At 37.0% G+C, this 20,228-nt stretch overlaps 1 protein-coding gene across 1 annotated transcript in view; it reads left to right on the top strand.

Annotated features, from left to right (window-relative positions):
* Window positions 1–260: 260 nt before the first annotated feature.
* Window positions 261–20,228, top strand: part of TPO (thyroid peroxidase) — a 36,739-nt gene continuing 16,771 nt past the window's right edge. Inside the window, exons 1-6 of the mRNA XM_054383768.1 lie at window positions 261–354; window positions 2,625–2,706; window positions 5,968–6,137; window positions 8,310–8,442; window positions 13,136–13,265; window positions 15,611–15,817. Coding sequence (XP_054239743.1) covers window positions 261–354; window positions 2,625–2,706; window positions 5,968–6,137; window positions 8,310–8,442; window positions 13,136–13,265; window positions 15,611–15,817 — 816 coding nt within the window. The remainder of the gene's footprint in view (window positions 355–2,624; window positions 2,707–5,967; window positions 6,138–8,309; window positions 8,443–13,135; window positions 13,266–15,610; window positions 15,818–20,228) is intronic.

The raw sequence follows: 20,228 nt of genomic DNA, 5'->3' as shown, positions 1-20,228 counted from the left end.
AAAATAGAATGATCTGCCTCCTTCTGCTGGAATTTTCTCAAAGTGCAAAAAAAAAAAAGTCAATAGAAAGGGAAAAAAGAGACAATTAACTACAGTTCTTTCTAAAAATTAATATTGTGAACTTCAAAAACAGTCAAATGTAGCTACAAATCTAACTTAAAAGTAAAATTTACAATATACAGGAAATTAGTTTTAGTACGGCTTATAATTAGAAGAGGAATGTTTGTATTTTGTCAACAATTATCTCTTCTTTCTTGTAGATGAAAGTGTTCATTATTTTGGGAATTTCAGCAGCTATAGCCTTCACAACTGTTTTTTTTCCTTTCCTTCAGATGGGCAAAGAGATCCTATTTGGTAAGTAACAGGAAAAAAAATGCACGTTATTTGCTTTTGTCAGCGATTGCTTTTAAGCTGAAAATACACTGACAGTGCAGGCAGTTTAGTCATGGTGGTTTAGCTTAATCTCTTTTTATGTGCCAAATACACTATCTGAATTATGCGAGAATTAGTCCTTGGGTGTTTTCTTTTAAAGTACAGCTTCATATATTCACAATGCAAAACTTTGTGTGTTTAATGGATCTCAATTATATGGATCTCAATTATATATTCTTTGACTAGGAGTGATCTTACTTTCTTAGTGACATTCACATGTTAGGTGACATGTTCACACACATGATTGCAGGGTTTCTTGGCCATATCGCCAATCACTACATTTAGTCATCCTAGGCTAGAGTCAGTTGTCATAGGATGTCCCACCTGGCACCCTGCTGCTGGACCAGAAGGGTGCAAAGCACCTGTGGGTCCATTCTCTGAGCATAGCAGGGAGATTTTAGAGCACCTCAGATTGCACTAGTGTAGATGTAAGCTTGCCATTTTAAACATCAGAATTATTTTATTTGCATCTATTAAATCTAAATCAGTTATATCTAGTATGTGAGAAACACAACAGATATTAGATTGAATTGTAAAAGTTCTGCAGAGACTGATTTTGCATTGAAGTAGGGCAGAGATGGTGGATAAATAGGATTTCAATCATTACATTTTCCTAATTACGTATCTGTAGATCTGATTCAGGAAAGAAAGCCCTTAGGAAAGTTTTCACTTGAAGTTAGCGTAGAATCACAAATAAAATAAAATTATATACAAAATAAAATAAACAACCCAAACCAATCTTGAAGCCATTACTTCAGATGGAAAATGTTTTTTGAGATCATCACAGTGAAACAGGAAATCAGATTTATTTTCCATAGTGAATCCTCTACTTGGTGCTTCCATGTCAATAGTTTGGAAAGACGTGGTCCAAAATGAGATTGGTAGAATCACAGAAACACAGAATCATTTTGGTTGAAAAACACCTTCAAGAACATTGAGTCCAACCATTTTCTAACTCTACCTGGTCTGGTGGTAAACCATATCCCTCAGCACCACGTTTACCTTTAAACACCTCCAGGATGTTAAGTTAATGTAACATGAATTCTATATGGACAGTAAATAAATAGAATAGATGGACACTATATGATTCTTCTTTATAGTAAGTGTCTTTTGGTCTGATGGGAACAATAAAACAGCATCTTTTAAAAACACTGCCTTGGTACCAAAATCATACTCCTCAGTAGACTGTGAAGAGAAACACCTGAATTTTGATACATCAGGTGCATCTTCTCTTCTAGGTCAGTCTGAACCAATAGCACATGATAAGCAGTATGCTGAGCATATTTTGTCATACATAGGGGAAGAAGATAGATATTTGCTACTATATTCAGAGGCTGAGAAGGTCTTTAGTCAACTGAAGGAGAATTTTGCCTAGGAAAGGTTATTCCTCATCACACATTATTTTCTCTTTAGCTGATCATCTTATTCAAAAAATAGATCAGAGAAATAGCACAACATGGACTACAGTTAAAATGTCACCTAAAATTACAGTGTACGTAAGTGATGAGCAATTGCACATTAACAATTATTATTCATGATTCATTTTCTAAGGGAAAAAATGGGTGATCTCACAAAATATGGATGGGACTACAAACACTGAATTTTAAAGATAACTGAGTCCTTTAATATAAAGCTAGAGGAATAATCTGTGTTCCATGATAAAACTACACAATAGCAGAGCTGAAGTAGGTTCTTTCCATCAAATGCAGCTGAAGGAATGAGAATAAGGCTTTCATGCACTGGGCAGATCTCAGAAGACCTTAGAGTTTGTTAGTTATGCCTGAATATGAACATGAATTCTGCATGTGGCTCAGGCCAGTTCACACAAACCTAAGGAGCATAATCACATGCACAGATCACAACACATTTCAGCTGGACCTGTTAGATTTGGTACTATATAATATGTGCATAGCTGGATTTACACTACAAGAAACAGAAGGAAAATCTGCTTCTTCAAGACTTATAAATTAGGAAATTATTCATTTAATACCCCTGTCTTATCTTTCAGTAAGGTCAGAAGCCACAATGTTAGTTTCAGGAACACTAAAATATGGACGTCATTTTCATGGGGAAAAATTACATATACCTTAATATTACACAGCTGTATATTTCATAAATTTAAGTATTTGAATAAATCCATTACTGAAAACCATATTAATCTTTCTTTTAATATTTTTTCTCCTGTTGAGAAGATACTGAAGATAACTGCATCACGCAGACTATCAAGAAGGGCTCTAATCTGGTGGATTACGCTGCACATCATACACTGAAAAGGTAAAAAAATTAAAATAATTAAAGAATAGTGAAAGATCTGTTCATCAAAAAAAGCGTTCATAAGAGAGAAGATTGAGCCAAGTCTGTTTCTTTGAGAAAGTGCATAATGATAGATTTTGTTCATGACCATCTGAACCAGTATAATCTTGTGCATTATCACTGCAGTAGATGCTGTCTTGAAATGCGAGGAAAATAAGAAATATAAAAATAAATAGGAATGTTTTTCTAATCTAAGTAACACAGCATATTCCATTAACATGTGGCTCAAGAAACCTGTAAATGCATGGACATCACATATTTTTGAACTTTAATTCAGTCTTTTCCAGTGTAAAGTGAAATGGGAACTCCTGTGGCATGTGTCAAAATCTTCTTGCCTTTAATGGGACTGTTGTAGTGAATTTCACATTTCCCCTTTCATCTAAAACAGATGTAATAAAAGGATAAGCAAAAGGAAATAAAACATTTATCTTGAACTGTCAGTAGTGAACAACTTAGGGAATGCTCCTCTGTGCTTGAGTTGTGCTTTGAGAGTGATCCCTTTCCATGAATGCTGAGTGCCTCAGATGATTAGCCATGTGTCTGAAACAATTTAACCCTTTTCTATGTGGTTCTAACTACATTTCCTTGCAGTACAAAATTATTTTCTCTCCACTGTTTGAAATGCATCAGCCAAGTTTTACAGGGTGCAATCACCTCCTTTTTGCTTCAGCTTTCCTAAAGAATTTATCTCTGTGTTTTGAAAATGAGTCACAATTTTCAGAGCTGCAGGAGAGATGATTGTTTATATGGACAGAATCTGTAAAAAACTGTGGTTACTCAGGACATAGACACTAAGGTCATTTTGTATTGTTTGTCCTTTGGTGACAATCCTGAAGCATACAAATTGAAAAAAGTAGATCTCAACCTTTCAGTGGCTCAGCTGTCTCATGTACCAAATAAAGATACTGAAGTTTCACTTTCTGATAGGATATTGTAGCAAGTTATTGGCCAATACTTGCCCAGTGTCTTCAAGATAAGTGATGAAAGACCCTAAAAGGTACATGCTTAAAGATGATTATTTGACTTCTATTAGGAATAAAACTGAGAACATTTGTTCAGTCCACATAAATCACCAGACTGCTATAAAGACTGATATAAAGCACTTGATCGTCCAATTTACAAATGATCATTATCAGAAGTGAAATTTATATTTCTATTGTATGCTTTTATAGATTTCAGTTCATTGTGGCCCAGATAAATGGGGCAGAGAGAATTATAAATACCATTAAGAGACTTTTTCCTGTTTTAATATAGGCTTTTAAATGCATTCTACACCTGCCTCTTAGACATTATTTCCCAGCCAATTGCAAAGTACAGGGGACTGAACTATTATCTAATCTGATCATTGTATTGAGGAGGGAATGTGTCTGAATCCTTAAACACTTCTGCATTTTTGTGTCAGTTTAAAGCTACTAAGGCTTTTCTGTTTTGTAACTAAGAATATTGTATACTTGAAGTAAAGCTTTGGTCAGCACAGAGGCTAAGCCCAAGAAAGTAGTGCATGAGCTTCTGGAAGTTAAGGAGGTCATCATACTGTGAAAACTCTTTTTATTTTGGCTTACAAGTAATTGAAGTGTGGTATAGATGAGCTCAGTGCTGTCTTTGAGACTGAAAAGCCTGTTCTGAGAAATTATTTCCCAGGTTTTAATGTCATGTGGGTTCTAGTATGGTCCTCATAGTTCTGTTGTTCATGATTTTCTCCCCTTGACAGACTCTTCTAAAGACTGTTTGCTATTACCTGCCTGCTACTCCAATTAGATTATGGGCTTGTTAGCCTTTAAGAGTAGGTGTTCATACTTGTCATTAAAATATAAATATTTATAGTAGAACACAATGGCGTCATCATTAAAATGTACAATGGCAATGCCAATAGAAACCTAGGCAGTCTGGATAGAGCTCTCAGAGCCATGTGTCACCTCTCAGGTTGTGACACTCACCCAGGGGTAAGTGTGAGTATGTTGCTAATTTACCACCAGGTGCGTTATAATGTAGGTTTTGAAAGTGGTGGCTCATTGTAAGGGGAAACTTTAGCTCCAACAAATCTTGTTAGAATAACAACCAGTACAAATGATGAAACTCAGGCTAGTTTTAACCAACAGCACTGGAAGGGCTTCCAAGTCTGACTGTATAGTCCTTTTTATATCCTGAGTCTCTTTTTCATAGTTGCAAGAGTTCTTGAGTTCCGCTCTTGAAAAGAAAGGATTTGTTTCTATATAAAGAATAAATGAGCAGGCTAAGGCTCTTTTGAATCGATTAAGGACAAATCTAGGGTCTAGGAAAACCCTTGGAGTTGTATCATTTTACTGAATGTTTTTTTGTGTAAGCATATTTCTAATTCTGCAGTTAGAAATTTAACTGTTTGCTTTGCCGAAATCGAACATGCTGTTTCTATTTCAAACTCATCTCGTGTTTTAAACAAACCTAAGTGAATATGACAGTACAATGTTGTCATGAGAATTGCATGTCCAAATAAATTCAAGCTGCAGAGAAGCCCTTGGGAATGTCTGCAACTTCTGACAATGTCTGGTAACGGAATAGACTGGGGTGGTTTGTGATAAGCAGTAGGAGTCAGTTTAGGACTTGGGACTTCCAGCTAAAAAGAAGGGAGTTCTTCCTGATGCATTTTTCTCAAGGCTTCTCTGTCTGTAAACGTCCCATGGTTAAAATGGACCATGCTGAGTGAAAAATAAATCTTGGAGTAAATCATAGAGCAGCTGAGCACGATCTGGATACCACCTGGGCCATCACTGTGCTCAGAGCAGGGTCGAATAGACCAGGTTGTTAGCACACTGTCTGTTTGGCTTTGAATATTTCCAAAGATGGAGAATTCCCAAATCCACCTGCAGTGATTGAAATGGGTTTTGATATGAAATATTACATGTGTCTGTAGTGTGTCTGTAGTGTAGATTCCTGTATTGTGACTCTCCTGCATTAGACCTTCCCAATCACTTTATAGTGCCAGTTCTGTTCTTCCCAACAGTTTGTCTCATCCTAAAAGCATATCACAAGCTTAATCTTGTGTGTGTCCCATGGAAGGGCATTTCCCCTTTCTCTCCAGTATTTTCCTTGCAGAACAGGGTCACAAAATTGTCTTCCTCTCTGAAGAATAATCTTCAACAAAATATACCTTAAAGTTGGAACATATCTAACACAAATACAGCTCTGAAAGAGTTCTAAAAGGTCATAGGTTTTAAAACCTTCTGTATTTTCTCTCAGTTATAGAACTATCCAAGAAAAGGGAATAACAACTCCTGCCCTGCTGCTGGCTTTTTCAAAATCTCCTGAACAGGAGAGTCAAGAAATTTCCCAAGCAGCTGAAAGAATGGAAATGTCAATTCAAGTGATGAAACAAAAAGTTTGCCAGAAGCACAAACGTTCATTTCATCCAGCTGGTAAATATAGTATCTTGACATTGCCAAAACCTACTATTGATTTCTTGACTGTGTCTTTTAGATTAAAGCTGGGTTAGCTTCCGTTTTATTTTATCTTTGGCAGGAGTACATATCTTGTTGGTGTTCTGGGGCCAGGAGGCCCTCTCTTCTGCTCTTGAAGAGCACCTCACATAGTCACTGGTTTAATTTTTTCTTTGATTGAGAGTGGGCTGTGTTCCTTTAGTTGAGGAGAACAACACTATGCTGTTGGCATCCTGTGAACCCACGACTGTATATTTGTATTGCCTAAAAATTCGCTTCATGTCTGTAGTGTTGTAAGCTTCTTGTTTACAGTGAAATATCTGTCTGCTCCAGTTTAGTGCTTTTGGGACTTGGAGTCTGCAGATACAATACTACAATTTCTATCACTCTGTGGCACTGACATTTTCAAATACATCTCCTCTGGACATCAATGGCCTTATCAATATCCTTCTTTTAAGAAAATATTTTCTTATTTCTCAAACTGATTTTATAATTCATTGCTGTTACACATTTATTTCCACTTTGTTTCTATCTTAACTGTTTCTTTATGAAAGAAATTAGAGTCTTGGGAGTTCAATTACGTATAATTGTCTTAACTAAAGTAAAATTCTTGTTGCTGCTAGAGATTAATTTCCAGATGTCTGGTGTCTGGAAGGCTCAGAAGTTCAGAAACATTGACTTTTTCCCCCATAATTTAATTCTGTCACTTAAAGCAGCATGAACTAGAGAATTACAATTTGTTCTCTTAGTATTATAACATGACATTGTTTTTCAAGATGTGGAAGCATTAGAATGCTGTAAATTAGCTTAAAGGTACAGAGTTATTCTATTATTCTTTTTCCTTGCAGAAACATCTGGTTTACTAAACTAATGGGGCATTTTCAGAACTAAAAATATATCTATGTGTGTGTGCATATATTTATAGATATACAACCACACACAGAGATACAATTAGTTTTCTTCTGGTATGGTTTCAAATGAAATCAAATTTTTAAACTGTAGAACAAGTGCACAAAGCTCTTTAATATTCAAAACTGTAACAACTTTAACAGGAAATAAGTAGATGCCATAAAGTCCATCTGTTGTTGCAAAGAATTGGTTTACCTAAATTAAAGAACTAAACTGACTTAAACACATGACAAGGTTACATATCCAGTCTCACGGTTCGTTTTCTCTCTGTTCTTACCCATCTCTTGCACAGGTTCTAGCTGCTTAGCTGAACCTTTTTAGATCTGATTTGGTTCTTGAATCTCTTTGTGCTTGGTTCTCTGACCTTTTTTGTGTCTTGATTAATGGACTAAATGAGCTTAATTCAGTTGGATGGGTGGACAGATACTTAGCGGGACTCAGTGACCCACAGTATGCAGTGGAAAGAAAAGGGCAAGAGTTAGACGTTGCCTCTACCAATTTTGTTCAGCGTGTGATGGTTACAGCCATTTTGAATGGCAAGAAGGAGTTCAAGAGGGATATTGCTCCTCTTTCACATGTACTTCTACCTCTAACCAGCCATTCATGTATTTACATACACACATGGCTGAGAGAGGGTGCCAGGTCTCTAGAGCTTCTGTGACAGCATCACTTTGTCCCCTCTCAACAGAACACTCACTGAGAAACCTGTCTGGGATGATATTACAAAGATACTGATAACATGCTGTCTACTGGGATACAGCTCCCTGACGTCATCTAACTTCCAAATTCTAACATAATTCTGAGCTGCTTCTGCTCCACAGTTAATTATATAGTCAGTTGCTTCTTTCCAGTCACACATTTATTCTCCTTGGTATATATTTTTATCCTTGAATATCACTGTTTACACCTTTATTGTAAGCACAGGGACCAGCCAAACAATGTAACTGCAATGCAGGGAAGGAAGCAGAGAGCAGGTTAAAGGAGGAGTACATCAACCTCAGTTCTCAGCTATGGCTGTACTATTGCTCTGATTCTCTACTCGTAAGATAACGAAATCAGCTCTTCCCTTTCACACTCTATCTCCTCTAAGCCCCTGAGACTGCTTCCTGCAGCACTTTCCATTAAGTGCTCCTTCCTAGGAGAAAAGAGTAGATGCTGTAGTTGTAGTGACAATAATGCCTTTCCTCCTGTAGCAGCTGTATAGCCCTACAGCAAATTGCTTGTTTGGGTTCTTCCTTTCAGATCTTTTATCAGCTGATCTTCTCGCTAGGATTGCTAATATTTCGGGATGTCTGCCTTATATGTTGCCACCAAAATGTCCAAACAATTGCTTAGCTAATAAATATCGACTCATCACTGGTGCCTGCAATAACAGGTATGTATGATAAAATATTTGCTCTGAAAAATCCCTCTTTCTTATTCTTTAAACTCAAGAAGCTATGTTTCTTTTTTCCTAGAAAAACTGGGGGGAGAGAGGTTAGTATGACCTCAGTCAGCTAACTTTGGCATTATTGTATCTCTAAATGAGGTTCTTCCAAAAGCTCCCAGGGAAGAACCTCTTCATTTAGATTTCAATACACTATTTTTTGCAGACAGCCTCTTCCAATGAAGGCTTCTAAGATTATGTAAAATCTTCATAAGGAACTTTAAAGGGAAGACTAAATTGGTTAAAATGATACTGAGCAGGAGAGCACAAATTCTTCAGAAGAAACAATAAGAAAATCAAGTAGATTTTCATTCTTGCATTTTACCACAGCCTTAACATTTAGCAAAGCATACATCTAAACATTCTGGGTGAGACAGATAGGTATATGTAGAGATAGATAGATAGATAGATAGATAGATAGATAGATAGATAGATAGATATGTAGATAGATAGATAGATGCATGCAGATAGATACCTGTAGATAGGTAGGTAGATAGATAGATAGATATGTGTATTTGCTATCCAAACTAATATGATTTACTACTTTTATCTACTTGTTACCTAATATATGTGGCAATAGTTTTCTGCAAAACTGTATTTTCAGAATCCTCCAGAGCAATGGAGGTGTAAAACTGAGACTGAGGACCCTTTTGACCACAAGAGTTAAGGATATTGACACTCAGTAGTTTTTAGATATATTGGTTTAAGGTCACAAACTGAAAGGCAGAATTAGCGTCACAAGTGAAGGGTTACAGAGCTGTAAAAGGAAGGCCATCAGTGTTGTCCAGGATAAGGCACCCTGCCACATGGTGAAGGAACGGCAGCAGAGTTCTGCAGTTTTATTACTCAATCAATCTGTGTTTTTCTGAGATTAATCCATTTTGCTACACCACATGCCATTTGCAAGGAACATGGCTAATAGGTATTTTTGTTAAAAGAACACAACCTGATATCACAGTATCACAGTATATCAGAGGTTGGAAGGGACCTCAAGAGATCATCAAGTCCAACCCCCCAGCCAGAGCAGGATATGCATCAGTGTTATAAACCTAACTCTGTGGATATCCATAATTTGCCCCAGCCACTTGCAGGGTTGCTTGGAATCGGAACACCTAGTCCAATATTTGCATTGACAACTCCATCAGGGCTTGAACACTTTGGCCACATTTTTGTAGCTGCACACATGGCTGAAGCTCTTAATTTGCGAGCATGGCTGATGTGAGAATGCCTTACTCTGCTGTGGGTAAGGTTAAATATCTTTTTCTTTCTAGTGGTTCTGGTATTATGAGAACAGTTAGAGGCATTTCAGTCTGATTTCTAAAGCTGGGCAGGGTGAATATGTTCCATTGAGTCTGGTTAGCCTGTAGACACTATATTCTACTTTGTAGAGTTTTTTTGCTTGCACCAAATCGGTGTTTAAACCCATCACTCATATTTGGTGGTATTTTAGACTTTTTTTGCTCTAAACATCTCTAAAGGATGCAAGGCAGTAAAACCTCCAAAACTGAATTCTTTGAAACCAGCAATTCAGATCTTCATTTAGCCTAAAAGCTTCGTGAGCTCCTTGAAATATTTCAAGCTCTACTAGAATACATCATCTTTAAAAGACCATTATACCATGATGTTAACAATGTATTCTACAATGTAAAGCAGCTTCAAAGACTTGAAACATTAAACAAAGTACCCATCTATACTTTTCCTTGATTAACAATTGACAATTTCAGGTAGAAAATGTACCAGGACCAGGTAATTTAAAGTACCCAGTAGGAATGTGCAGCTGTGGTGTAAACCAGTAAAGGTTGTACTTCATAGGTGAAATGTAAAACAGATTTAGCCTGTGAAATATACAGTGAAATTAAATGTTTACCTGTAAGAAAAAAATCTATGTACATCTACTTGAAAAAGAGCATGAAATGTCCATACTGGTGTTTTCCTTAATCAATTCACATATTTGGGAAAAATCAGATAGATTATGAAGCATTTATTCCACAGCACTGGGATGGCTTTGTTTTAGTGTGAACTTCCTAGAACAAAGTTGCAACAGAATAGGATAAATATGGGAATTTTTTTTAATGAATAATATCAGCATGACTTCAGACATTCCCAGCAGTGTCATTATCTACATTGACTAGTAACATACTCACAGATTTTACTTTTCTTTCTGCCTGCAGGCTTATGTGTGGAAATTAAGCAAAATATATTTACAACATTAATTTTAAATGAAGAATAAAGGAAGCAAGGCATATTTAAATAGCTTTTGTTTTTCCCATTTTTTTTATCTCAACCAACTAGCACTGATCTTTGTAGTAGTGTAATGAGAGGGATTCAAAGGGGAAGGGATTATAGATGCTAAAGGAGTGGAATCTGAGAGTGCAATTAACCTCACTTAATCTTAACTTTCCAAGGCAGTTATATGTCTACTGCAAAGCTAACAGTGAGATAGTGTGGGATGACAGGATGTCACCCAGGAGTTGTCTGTCTCTCTAACTTGATGGACAGGTGCTTAGATGACTAGATTATACTTTGTTTGCCTAATATTTAGGCAGCAGGAAGAAATTTATCTGCAGCATTTCTGTTCCACCATTTCATCAGGTAAGGACCTGATGCTTAGTCGGAAGCTCTACTACTGGCAGAGTTGGGGGTATGAATATGGCTCATCAGCAGAAAGAAAGGAAGAATTCATGCTAAGAAGGAATTGAGGTGTTTCCTTTAGGATAGCTGCTTCACTTCAATACAAGCTAAGTGTTCAGTTTAGTGACAGACTTATTATTCAGAAGCTTTCCAAGTTTGCTGGAAGTTATGTCCGTGGTAGCTCAAGGCACTGTAAAACGTGGCCAAATCCAATTATTAAATTGCCATATGACATTTGTTCTTTCTGCTTAAAACTCAACAGGACATTAACGCAACATTCAAAAGACATAAATCTGGATAGCAAACTGCATCGTAAAACTCCAGCTTCCTTTCAAGTGAGACAAAACAAAATTCAAATTATGCAACTCCAGTATTTCACAAGTGAATGAAAAGTCCAACTTCCCATAAACAGAAAGTGTTGTAATAAAATTTGATTACTCTACAAGGCTGTATGGTACAAAAATCTCATTATTTCAGCTGCCTGAAATAAAACCTTTCAACTCAAGCAAGATTCCAAGACATTAACATGTTTAATATAATGACAAAAAGGCATGTTAGAAGGGTTTTATTAAAGCAGCATTCCAGTGATCTGCTAAACTATAAAAGCAATCAGGAGAAAAATCTCTGGTTAAGCAGTTAAATTAATATTTAATTACTTTTAATTGAGTGAAATACCACTACACTATGTGCACTATTTTATGCAGTTCCAATAAAGCCAAATCAACTGTAACTAATTTGAATGCTTTATTAAAGCATACTTCAACCTTCAAGTGTGAATTATTGTGGATAATTAAGTGTATTACTGTGTTATATAGCCTGGCAAATTGAGCCTCTTCAGTGTGCTGGAGATCAATGAAGTATTAATAAAATAATTGTTCTCTCTTTAGCATCCCAATAGACATATGACTGTATGTTTTAACACTGCTTAGTTCTACCAGCCGTCTGGAAATATTTCTGTTTCATTGTGGCTTCACAATTTCGATCAGCTGGGCACATGCAAAAAAATTATTTCTTCTCTTTAACGTCTCTATATATTTAATAGGTATGAAATATGTTTAACAGACCACATAAAAAAAAAAATTAAAACAAAAAACAATCAACCAAACCCAAAACTAAAAGGTACTCTTTGGAAAAATGCATAAGAAATGTTCATGATACAAGGAAAATTAATTAGATCAATCCCAAGACTCACTGACTGTGCTAATTACTAAAAATCACCAGGAATCCCTTCCTGGCCCTCGAATCAGGTATGGTCTGGTGCTTACCACACTACTGCTCTTAGATTTCCCCCTTCCAAGCAGGCTGGCTGCAGAATGACAAATTTTCATCATGTCCAGTTCTAGGCTCCCCAGTTCTGGCGGGGCACAGGGAACTACTGGAGAGAGTCCAATGGAAGGCTGTGAGGATGATTAGGGGAATGAAGCATCTCTCTCATGGGGAGAGGATGAGAGACCTGGGGCTGTTTTGCCAATAAGAAAAGACTGAGAGGGGATCTTATCAATGCATATAAATATCCAAAAGTTGGGTGTCAATAGGTTGGGGCTGGGCTCTTTTCTGTGGTGCCTAGTGATAGGACAAGGGACAATGGGTACAAACTAGAATGCTTGAACTTAAAGAAAAGCTTCTTTATTTGAGGGTGATGGAGCACTGGAACAGGCTACACAGAGAGGTTTATTTTCTGGAGACATTCAAAATTGGCATGGACACATTCCAGCGCAAAGTGATCTAGATGACCCTGCTTTAAGAGGGAAGGTGGACTAAACGATCTCCAAAGGTCCCTTCTAACCCCTACTGTTCTATGATTCTCTGACACCATGTGCTGTTCTCAAGGTGTGCCCAGACAGGTGTCATTCAGAGAAATATTATATTCAAATTCTTTTATATTGACAATATAACCATTATTAATATAAAAATATTTTATATTTGGAATACATTCAGAAGTGCGGGATTTTGGGTGGGTTTGCTGCTTGCTCCTGTTGTTGCTTTTTGGGTTTTGTTTCTCTTTTCCCAGGGAACATCCTAGATGGGGAGCATCCAACACAGCATTGGTTAGGTGGCTTCCACCAGCCTATGAAGATGGACTCAGCCAACCTCGAGGATGGGATCCCAGCATCCATTACAATGGAGTCCAACTACCCTTGGTTAGAAAACACACCACAGGATCACTTGAAACGCTTACTTTAGACCATAGCAGCTGAGTGAACTGGGGTTGTTTAGTCTGAAGGAAAGGAGGCTGAAGAGGGACCTTGTCATCCTCTACACCTCCCTGAAAGGAGGTTGGAGCTATGTGGGTATTGGTCTCTTCTCCCTAGAAATGAGTTATAGGATGAGAGAAAATGGCCTCAAGTTGCACCAGGGGAGGTTTAGGTTGGATACTAGAAGAAACTTCTTGACTGAATGAGTTCTCAAAGACTGAAACAGGGATATCACAAATTTCTCCAGGGGAAATTTTGTCTTGATGCAAGAAAAGAAATTTGTTGAGAGAATTAAATGGTGGAATAGGCTGCCTAGACAACTTCTGGAATATCCCTGGGGAAATACCCAACACCTGATTTGATGGGGCTCTGAATAATCTAATCCCTGCTTTCACAGAAAGACACACTATGTGGTCTCCAGAGTTTTCTTGCTGCTTAGACTTTCCACTGATTTTGTGATTCTTTGTTTACATAATGATGCCTTTAATAAGGGAAAACAACGTTGGATGGTAACTAAATAAATATAAAGCACCTAGATGTGCCAGCACAGGTATCTGTGTATGCAGGTATGCCATTTCTCCTACCTTAACTGAGCAAGCATCACAACCATAATTTCATTTTTTAGCTAGCCTAAGGTACTGAGCTCAAAAGGTATTGCAATATTTATGGGTTTCAGCAGCTCATATAATTAAAAAATAGCAGACCTGTGGAGGGGAGTTTAAACAAAAATTATTTGCATAGAGAACTGGGTGAAAAATTCCCCAATGCAGCCTAAAGTGATTTTGTTTGGATTTGCTATTTCTAGTTTGTCATCATTGCTTTGAAAGTTGACTTTTAATGGACTCAAGGTCTTGTTATTTTAACCACCGTGTGTTTAACAAGGATGAATAAGAGCATTTAGTGTTAATGTCACCTGCAACTCACGTTATTCATTAAATAACATAGTCTCTAAGCAGCACAATAGTAGCACTTAAAGATGGAAACCTGACATTTACACAGTTACCTTTCCAGTAGATGGTAGGAGCTGCCTTTTTCTAGATTCATTAGGGTAACATGCTTGTGAAATAAACGTACTAAATCAAAACTGCATCACTGCACCAAATCTGATCATATCTGACCACCAGCAAGGTTCTCTGCTTTATTTTGAAGCAACTTAGGATAAAATATATGACATAGATATTTGTTCTTAGTTACATAATTGTATTTTGTTGTACATTTAACCCTCCAGCAACAAGCAAATAATGTGAAGGTGAGAGTTAAGTGTGAGGATTATTATAAAGCAATATTAGAGTACAGCATAGCTGTGTGAGTTAGCAGTGATAAGTCTTAGTGACTGCAAGAATAAAGGTCTGTGCTTTGTGGCCACCCAAGCTATTAAAATAAGGTGTAGAGATTTGTCCCTGGTGAGCTCTATGTATCTGTGCTCTTGACTATTTCAGTATAAAGCCTGATGTTCCTAACATGTCCCATGTTGCCTCTTGTCCTTACCAAATCTAAGTGCACCTGCTTTATGTATTCATTAGATAGTCTGTCTATTTATTACAGACACTGTGACTCTCTTTTATGTGCTACCCTTTCAGTTGCTTAGCTTCAAAGGCAGCTGTTGTATGTGAGGAAATATTTTGCAGCATGAGGGAGGAATCTGTGAATAAAAGGACCCTAATAATCACAAACTGATGATTTTGCTTGGTTATTAGTATATCACAGAATGCTAGAAGTTGGAAGGGACCTCCAAAAATCGTTGAGTCCAACCCCCTTGCCAAAGCAGAATCACCTAGGGCAGGCCACATGGGAATGCATCCAGACAGGTTTTGAAAGTTTCCAGAAAAGGAGACTCCACAACCTCTCTGGGAAGCCTGTTCTAGTGAGAGCACACTCACTGTAAAGTGTCTCCTCGTGCTGAGATGGAACCTCCTGTGTTCTAGCTTGTAACCATTGCTCCGTGTCCTATCACAGGGCACCACTGAAAAGAGACTATAACCCACCCCTCAGATATTCATAGCCATTGATAAGATCCCCTCTCAACCTTCTCTTCTCAAGACTAAACAGCACCAGTTCTATCAGTCTTTCTTAATCGGAGAGATGTTCAAGTCCTGCAATCATTCTCGTGGCTCAGTTGAGTTTGAATCTGTTTGTGGTACCAGTATCTATTATTCTACTACACAAAATATTTTTTTTTCTTTTTTTTTTTAGGTATCTTTGATCACTGTTTTCCTTGCCTTTTAGTGTTTTGTCATTTTGTGAGAAGTACGTACTACTTGGCACTCACGGTAAATTCATTCTCTTCCCAGGTTCGTGAAGTGACAAGAAAAATTATTCATGCATCTAATGAGGCTGTTACTGAAGACAATTTGTATTCTGATATTATTATGGTATGGGGACAGTACATAGACCATGACATTGCATTCACACCCCAGAGCACAAGTAGAACCACCTTCCTAAATGGAGTGGAGTGCCACATGACATGTGAAAAACAAAATCCATGTTTTCCAATAAAGGTAAGATTCTAAGTTAATTCCTTCAAGAGAAATTCCAGGTTCTAAGCAGGTGAGTAATATAAAACATATAGTGATATTACTGATGCACATAACACCGAAATAATTGCAAAGTAAATTGATAGATCAACCAGAAATATTAGAGCAGACAGTGACAGAAAATTTTGAACCCAATGCAATTCTTAAATGACACAGGTAGATGTTTAAATTGTTTTGTATAGACAAACTGTAGCTAAGATACTTGGAACAAATATCAAATGTTTCTACTTCTCAGGTTTGTGTTGCAGAGAAATCTTATTAGTCTCCCCACAGTGTTATTGTTCTCATGCGTCAAGGTTTTGAGTTCCATTGGGGAAAACAGGGAAGTAGTCATAAATAATTCTGTTTTTAATTTGCCAGCCACCTAAAGTAAAAGGATCCTAACTTTACTCAGTGAAAGCGAAGATATATCCAGCAGCTAATGCAAACTTTTGAAGAGAGCTGTCTTTTCAATGTATGTATAAAATGATCTTCAGGGAGGTGCTGAAACTTACATACATCACCTATTTGCTTTGAGTAGATGGAAAACATGAATTCAAAGCTTGTTAGAGGGTTAGAAGAAACATAAATTGGTATAAATATAGGATCCTGTGTTCTTGCCCATTTAATTTAAATTCTTTTTCCCTCAACAAACCATAATTCATAACTATGTCACAGTCTCCTTTTACCTTAAGTGCCTCATTCCACTTCCATTAAAGGAAAAGATTTGGCTAACTGTAATGAGAACAAAATCAAGTCCTGTGTTGAAGGATGGGTGATCTTTCGTCTGGTGAAAGAATCTAAAGCATGGAGAAGGCTAAGTGAAATTGATGAGTGCCTGCCATTTTACCACAGGCAGGTAAATCTAGTCTCACTCAGGGGACATGCACTTTGAAAGTTTGCAAGCATAGCTTGAGAGCATTCAGAAAGAGCACAGGCCTCTTAAAGAATTGCATTCTCAGAACAATGCATTCTCAGGGCACTGAGTGGCCTGCTAACCTGGGTTAGCCAGTGTGTCCTCTCCATATGACAAAATGTGACTAAGTATTGACTCTCATTTCTAAAAAGTCCATTTGCTGTAGATATAAAACCACAAAAGTCTTCAAAAACTGATGCTTTGTTTACGACCTATTCTTTAAAGCAGTATGATTAGTATTGATTTTTAAGTGCAACCCCCCCCACTTTTTTATCATTAAATAGATTTTTAAATTGAGAAAAGGTCCTTAACTTGAATCAAATGTGGATCACATGGACCACAGAAGTCTAATCACTGAACCCTGACTAATTCAATCTTAGAAATTCCATCTGTTTAAAAAAGAGGCAATTTAAAGGATCTTAAAAAAAAGGACTCCAAGATGAATATTATTGATGCAATAGCAGCATTATGGTGTAAAATGAAACAGTTTGCACAAGTTTCCATGGCATAGACTCCATAAGTGCATCCTTCAATGCTCTAAGCAAGGGGCATAGTTCAGATTTCTATTTGGAGCTGTGAAGAGATTCATCACAGAGCACGTTTTCAAGGATGCTGTTGAAGATAAGTTGTGTGTTTGTGTACTAAAGCTAGCTCTGAATGCAGCCTAGGAGCTGCAGTGTAGTCTAGCAGGGAGATGGGGTCAAGCCTTAACCATGGCTACCTTTGGGAATTAGTGCCTGATAATCGGAATGGCCGTGACAAGAGGACATACAAAGTAATTCAGGCACAACACTAAGTCAGATAAGTTTCCTAGCTGATAGAGGATCATGTGTCCACAGTCCCATGATTTTTTCAGCTCCATTTTGGTTTTATTATGTTATTCCCATCTTAGAGGGATTGGTTGTTCTTTTACTTTAGTTATATGTCTAGTATTTTGTGACTGTTTCTGTCAAAGGCACAGAACAGTGACTGCATTAAAAAAAAAAATACTAGTTTTTAGTTCTTGCTGTGTTCCTAGAACAGCAGCACCCAAGGGAGAATTCACACATGGAAAAGAACAACCATGCTTACAGCTGCAAGCCCTCTCTGGGATTGTCACCACAGAGAGAAAAGCTCCTGAGCACACAGGTTAGGGAAGCTGCCTGGAAAATGTTCTTAGTCACTGCAATTCAATGAAGGATCAAAAGCTTCTGCTGTGCATTAATATTAATAACAAGTGTAGGTAAATGATTCATAGGTTAGCAGGAACCATTACGATTTTCTATTCTGGACATTTTCATAATAAAGGCTGCAAAAATTTCACCCAGTGATTCTCATGTTGAGCCTGTAGCTTTTGGTAGAGCCAGAGCATTCTTTTGCTATCTCTTTTCAGAATCCCATCGTGTAAGGAAAAAAGAAAAAAAAAATCATTAGTTTTAGTTTATACTTTTTGACACGTGGAACAGGATTGTGCAGATAACCTGTCATTCCTCAGATGATTATTTCAAGTTAAAGCTGAGACATAGTGAGGTATTAGACTTTCAGAAGAGAGCTGCTGACTTGATTCGGTATTAATTACATTGCTGATAATAAGTTAGACACAGCACGCACAGCAAGATCCAAGTCTGAAAAGCTTTCAGACAGTTATTTCAGATGCATAAAAGGGAAAAAGAAACAGAGGCTCAGAAAAGTGAGGTGGTTTGCAAAAGATGACATGTAACATGGCAGGTTAGTGTCTCAGCTACGAATGGATGAGTCTGTGCACTCAGCAACCAGCAAAGTGAGCCCCTGCCTTTTCCTTCTGTGTTTCAGAGGTAGCAGTTCAATGTCAGGTAAAGTCATTGACACTTCAGGTTTTTTGTGTCCACAAATAGACATTCATGTTTTCTTTATTGAGAAACTTTGGTAGACCATAAGCTAGGGTTTCTTTTAAGTCTACAGCAAAATCCTTTAACAAGGTCATTCCCTACAGAGCAAATTCACAGTAAGAAAGGATTTCTTTAACGGAAGTAACAGTTTAGATGTTTTATAAGAACATGGAAGAATTTCACCACAAACAGGTTTCACCATACAGATATAATAGTTTAAATCAACGTGCAGCTATGGTAGGAAAACTATTTTAACCAGGGAGTGTTTTGTTTCGATTTTTTTTTTCCTCTAGAATTATACAAGGCAGAGATAAAAAATTGATATGGATAATCCTCATTAGTTTTGGAGAAAAATAGGAATCTGTACCTATTTCAGCAGAAAAGAGTCCTTTTCCCCCTTTGGATGTTGTTGGAATGATAACATAAGGAACCTCTCATTTGGATGCTCAGCTGCTGGCTGCACACTGCTTACCCAGTGAGAAGGGAAAGGAGTGCGTTATGCAGTTATGCCAGCCCAGTGATGTTCATTACAGTTGTTTTTCTCCACTGGGGCACAGAACAATTTGAAATAAAATTGCAGAGGCAGTTAACTAAAGATTATTCAATACAACATTCATTCATTGTTAATACGTTTTGTTGTGAGTCTTGCTGTCCAGCAGCTTAAAGGCGACTTGTACGTTTTCCCCCCAATATCTGAATTAATCTAGGCTTTCCTGATGACTAGAAGCAGGAAGCACTCCAACACATACAATGCTGTGGCTGTCAAGTCCAGGTACTTGTAGTATGAGATTAGATCTTTGTTTACATTACCTGCTGAAGGGAAAAAGAAAACCACACTAACACAGCAAAAGACTTATTAATAGACACAAATATTAAACAGAAATAGATAAAATACTGATTTCAACAATCAGTAAAAGAAAAAAAATGGAAATTGCATATTTCCTTCCAAAATAACCTACTCTGATTTGCTAAAACCTACTAATTAATAAATATTGGTAGAATTTCATGAAAACATGAAAACCAAATGAATCTCTTTCTTATTTAAATGCTTTATTGTTATCAATTCCTTCTTCCATGATTTGTCAGTAGTAAGAGAATTTTACTGGATATAACAAATGAGGTAACAATGTTATTATACAGAGCTCCTTCATTCCTTTTAAAGATGATTTTGTTACTTTACCACAATTTTAATGACACTTTTATCTTCACAAACTGGTCTCTGTATTATCAGAAGTATAAGGAAAAAATTACAACTTCTTTTATAACATCTGAAATATTCACTCTCTTCTGCCTGAGATTTTTCAAAAATCAAAGGCAAAGAGGTAGTAAACAAATAAAAAAGATTAGCTCAGGTGTCTGCCCAAAACATTTATTTTCTCTTAGTCACATTTAGTAAGTGTTATCTGTTGCTATTTCATGTTGATCAGTTGATGGGAAACTCAGACTCCATAATTTTTATAGCATTTTTAATTGAGGTTAGTACTTTTTAAAGTCTTGAAACTGACATGCTGTCATGGCTATCTGTTGGTGAACAAGGCAGAGCTGTTAGAATTTCTTTCCAGAAAAATACAATTCCTAAAGCCAAATGTACATTAGTCAACAAAGATAGATTTTTTTTTTTTTTTTTTTAGTT

This window comes from Indicator indicator, chromosome 9 (assembly GCF_027791375.1).
Source record: "Indicator indicator isolate 239-I01 chromosome 9, UM_Iind_1.1, whole genome shotgun sequence".
NCBI classification, from domain to species: domain Eukaryota; kingdom Metazoa; phylum Chordata; class Aves; order Piciformes; family Indicatoridae; genus Indicator; species Indicator indicator.
Note: the sequence above shows the minus strand (reverse complement) of the source record. Positions and strands in the feature narration are given on the sequence as shown.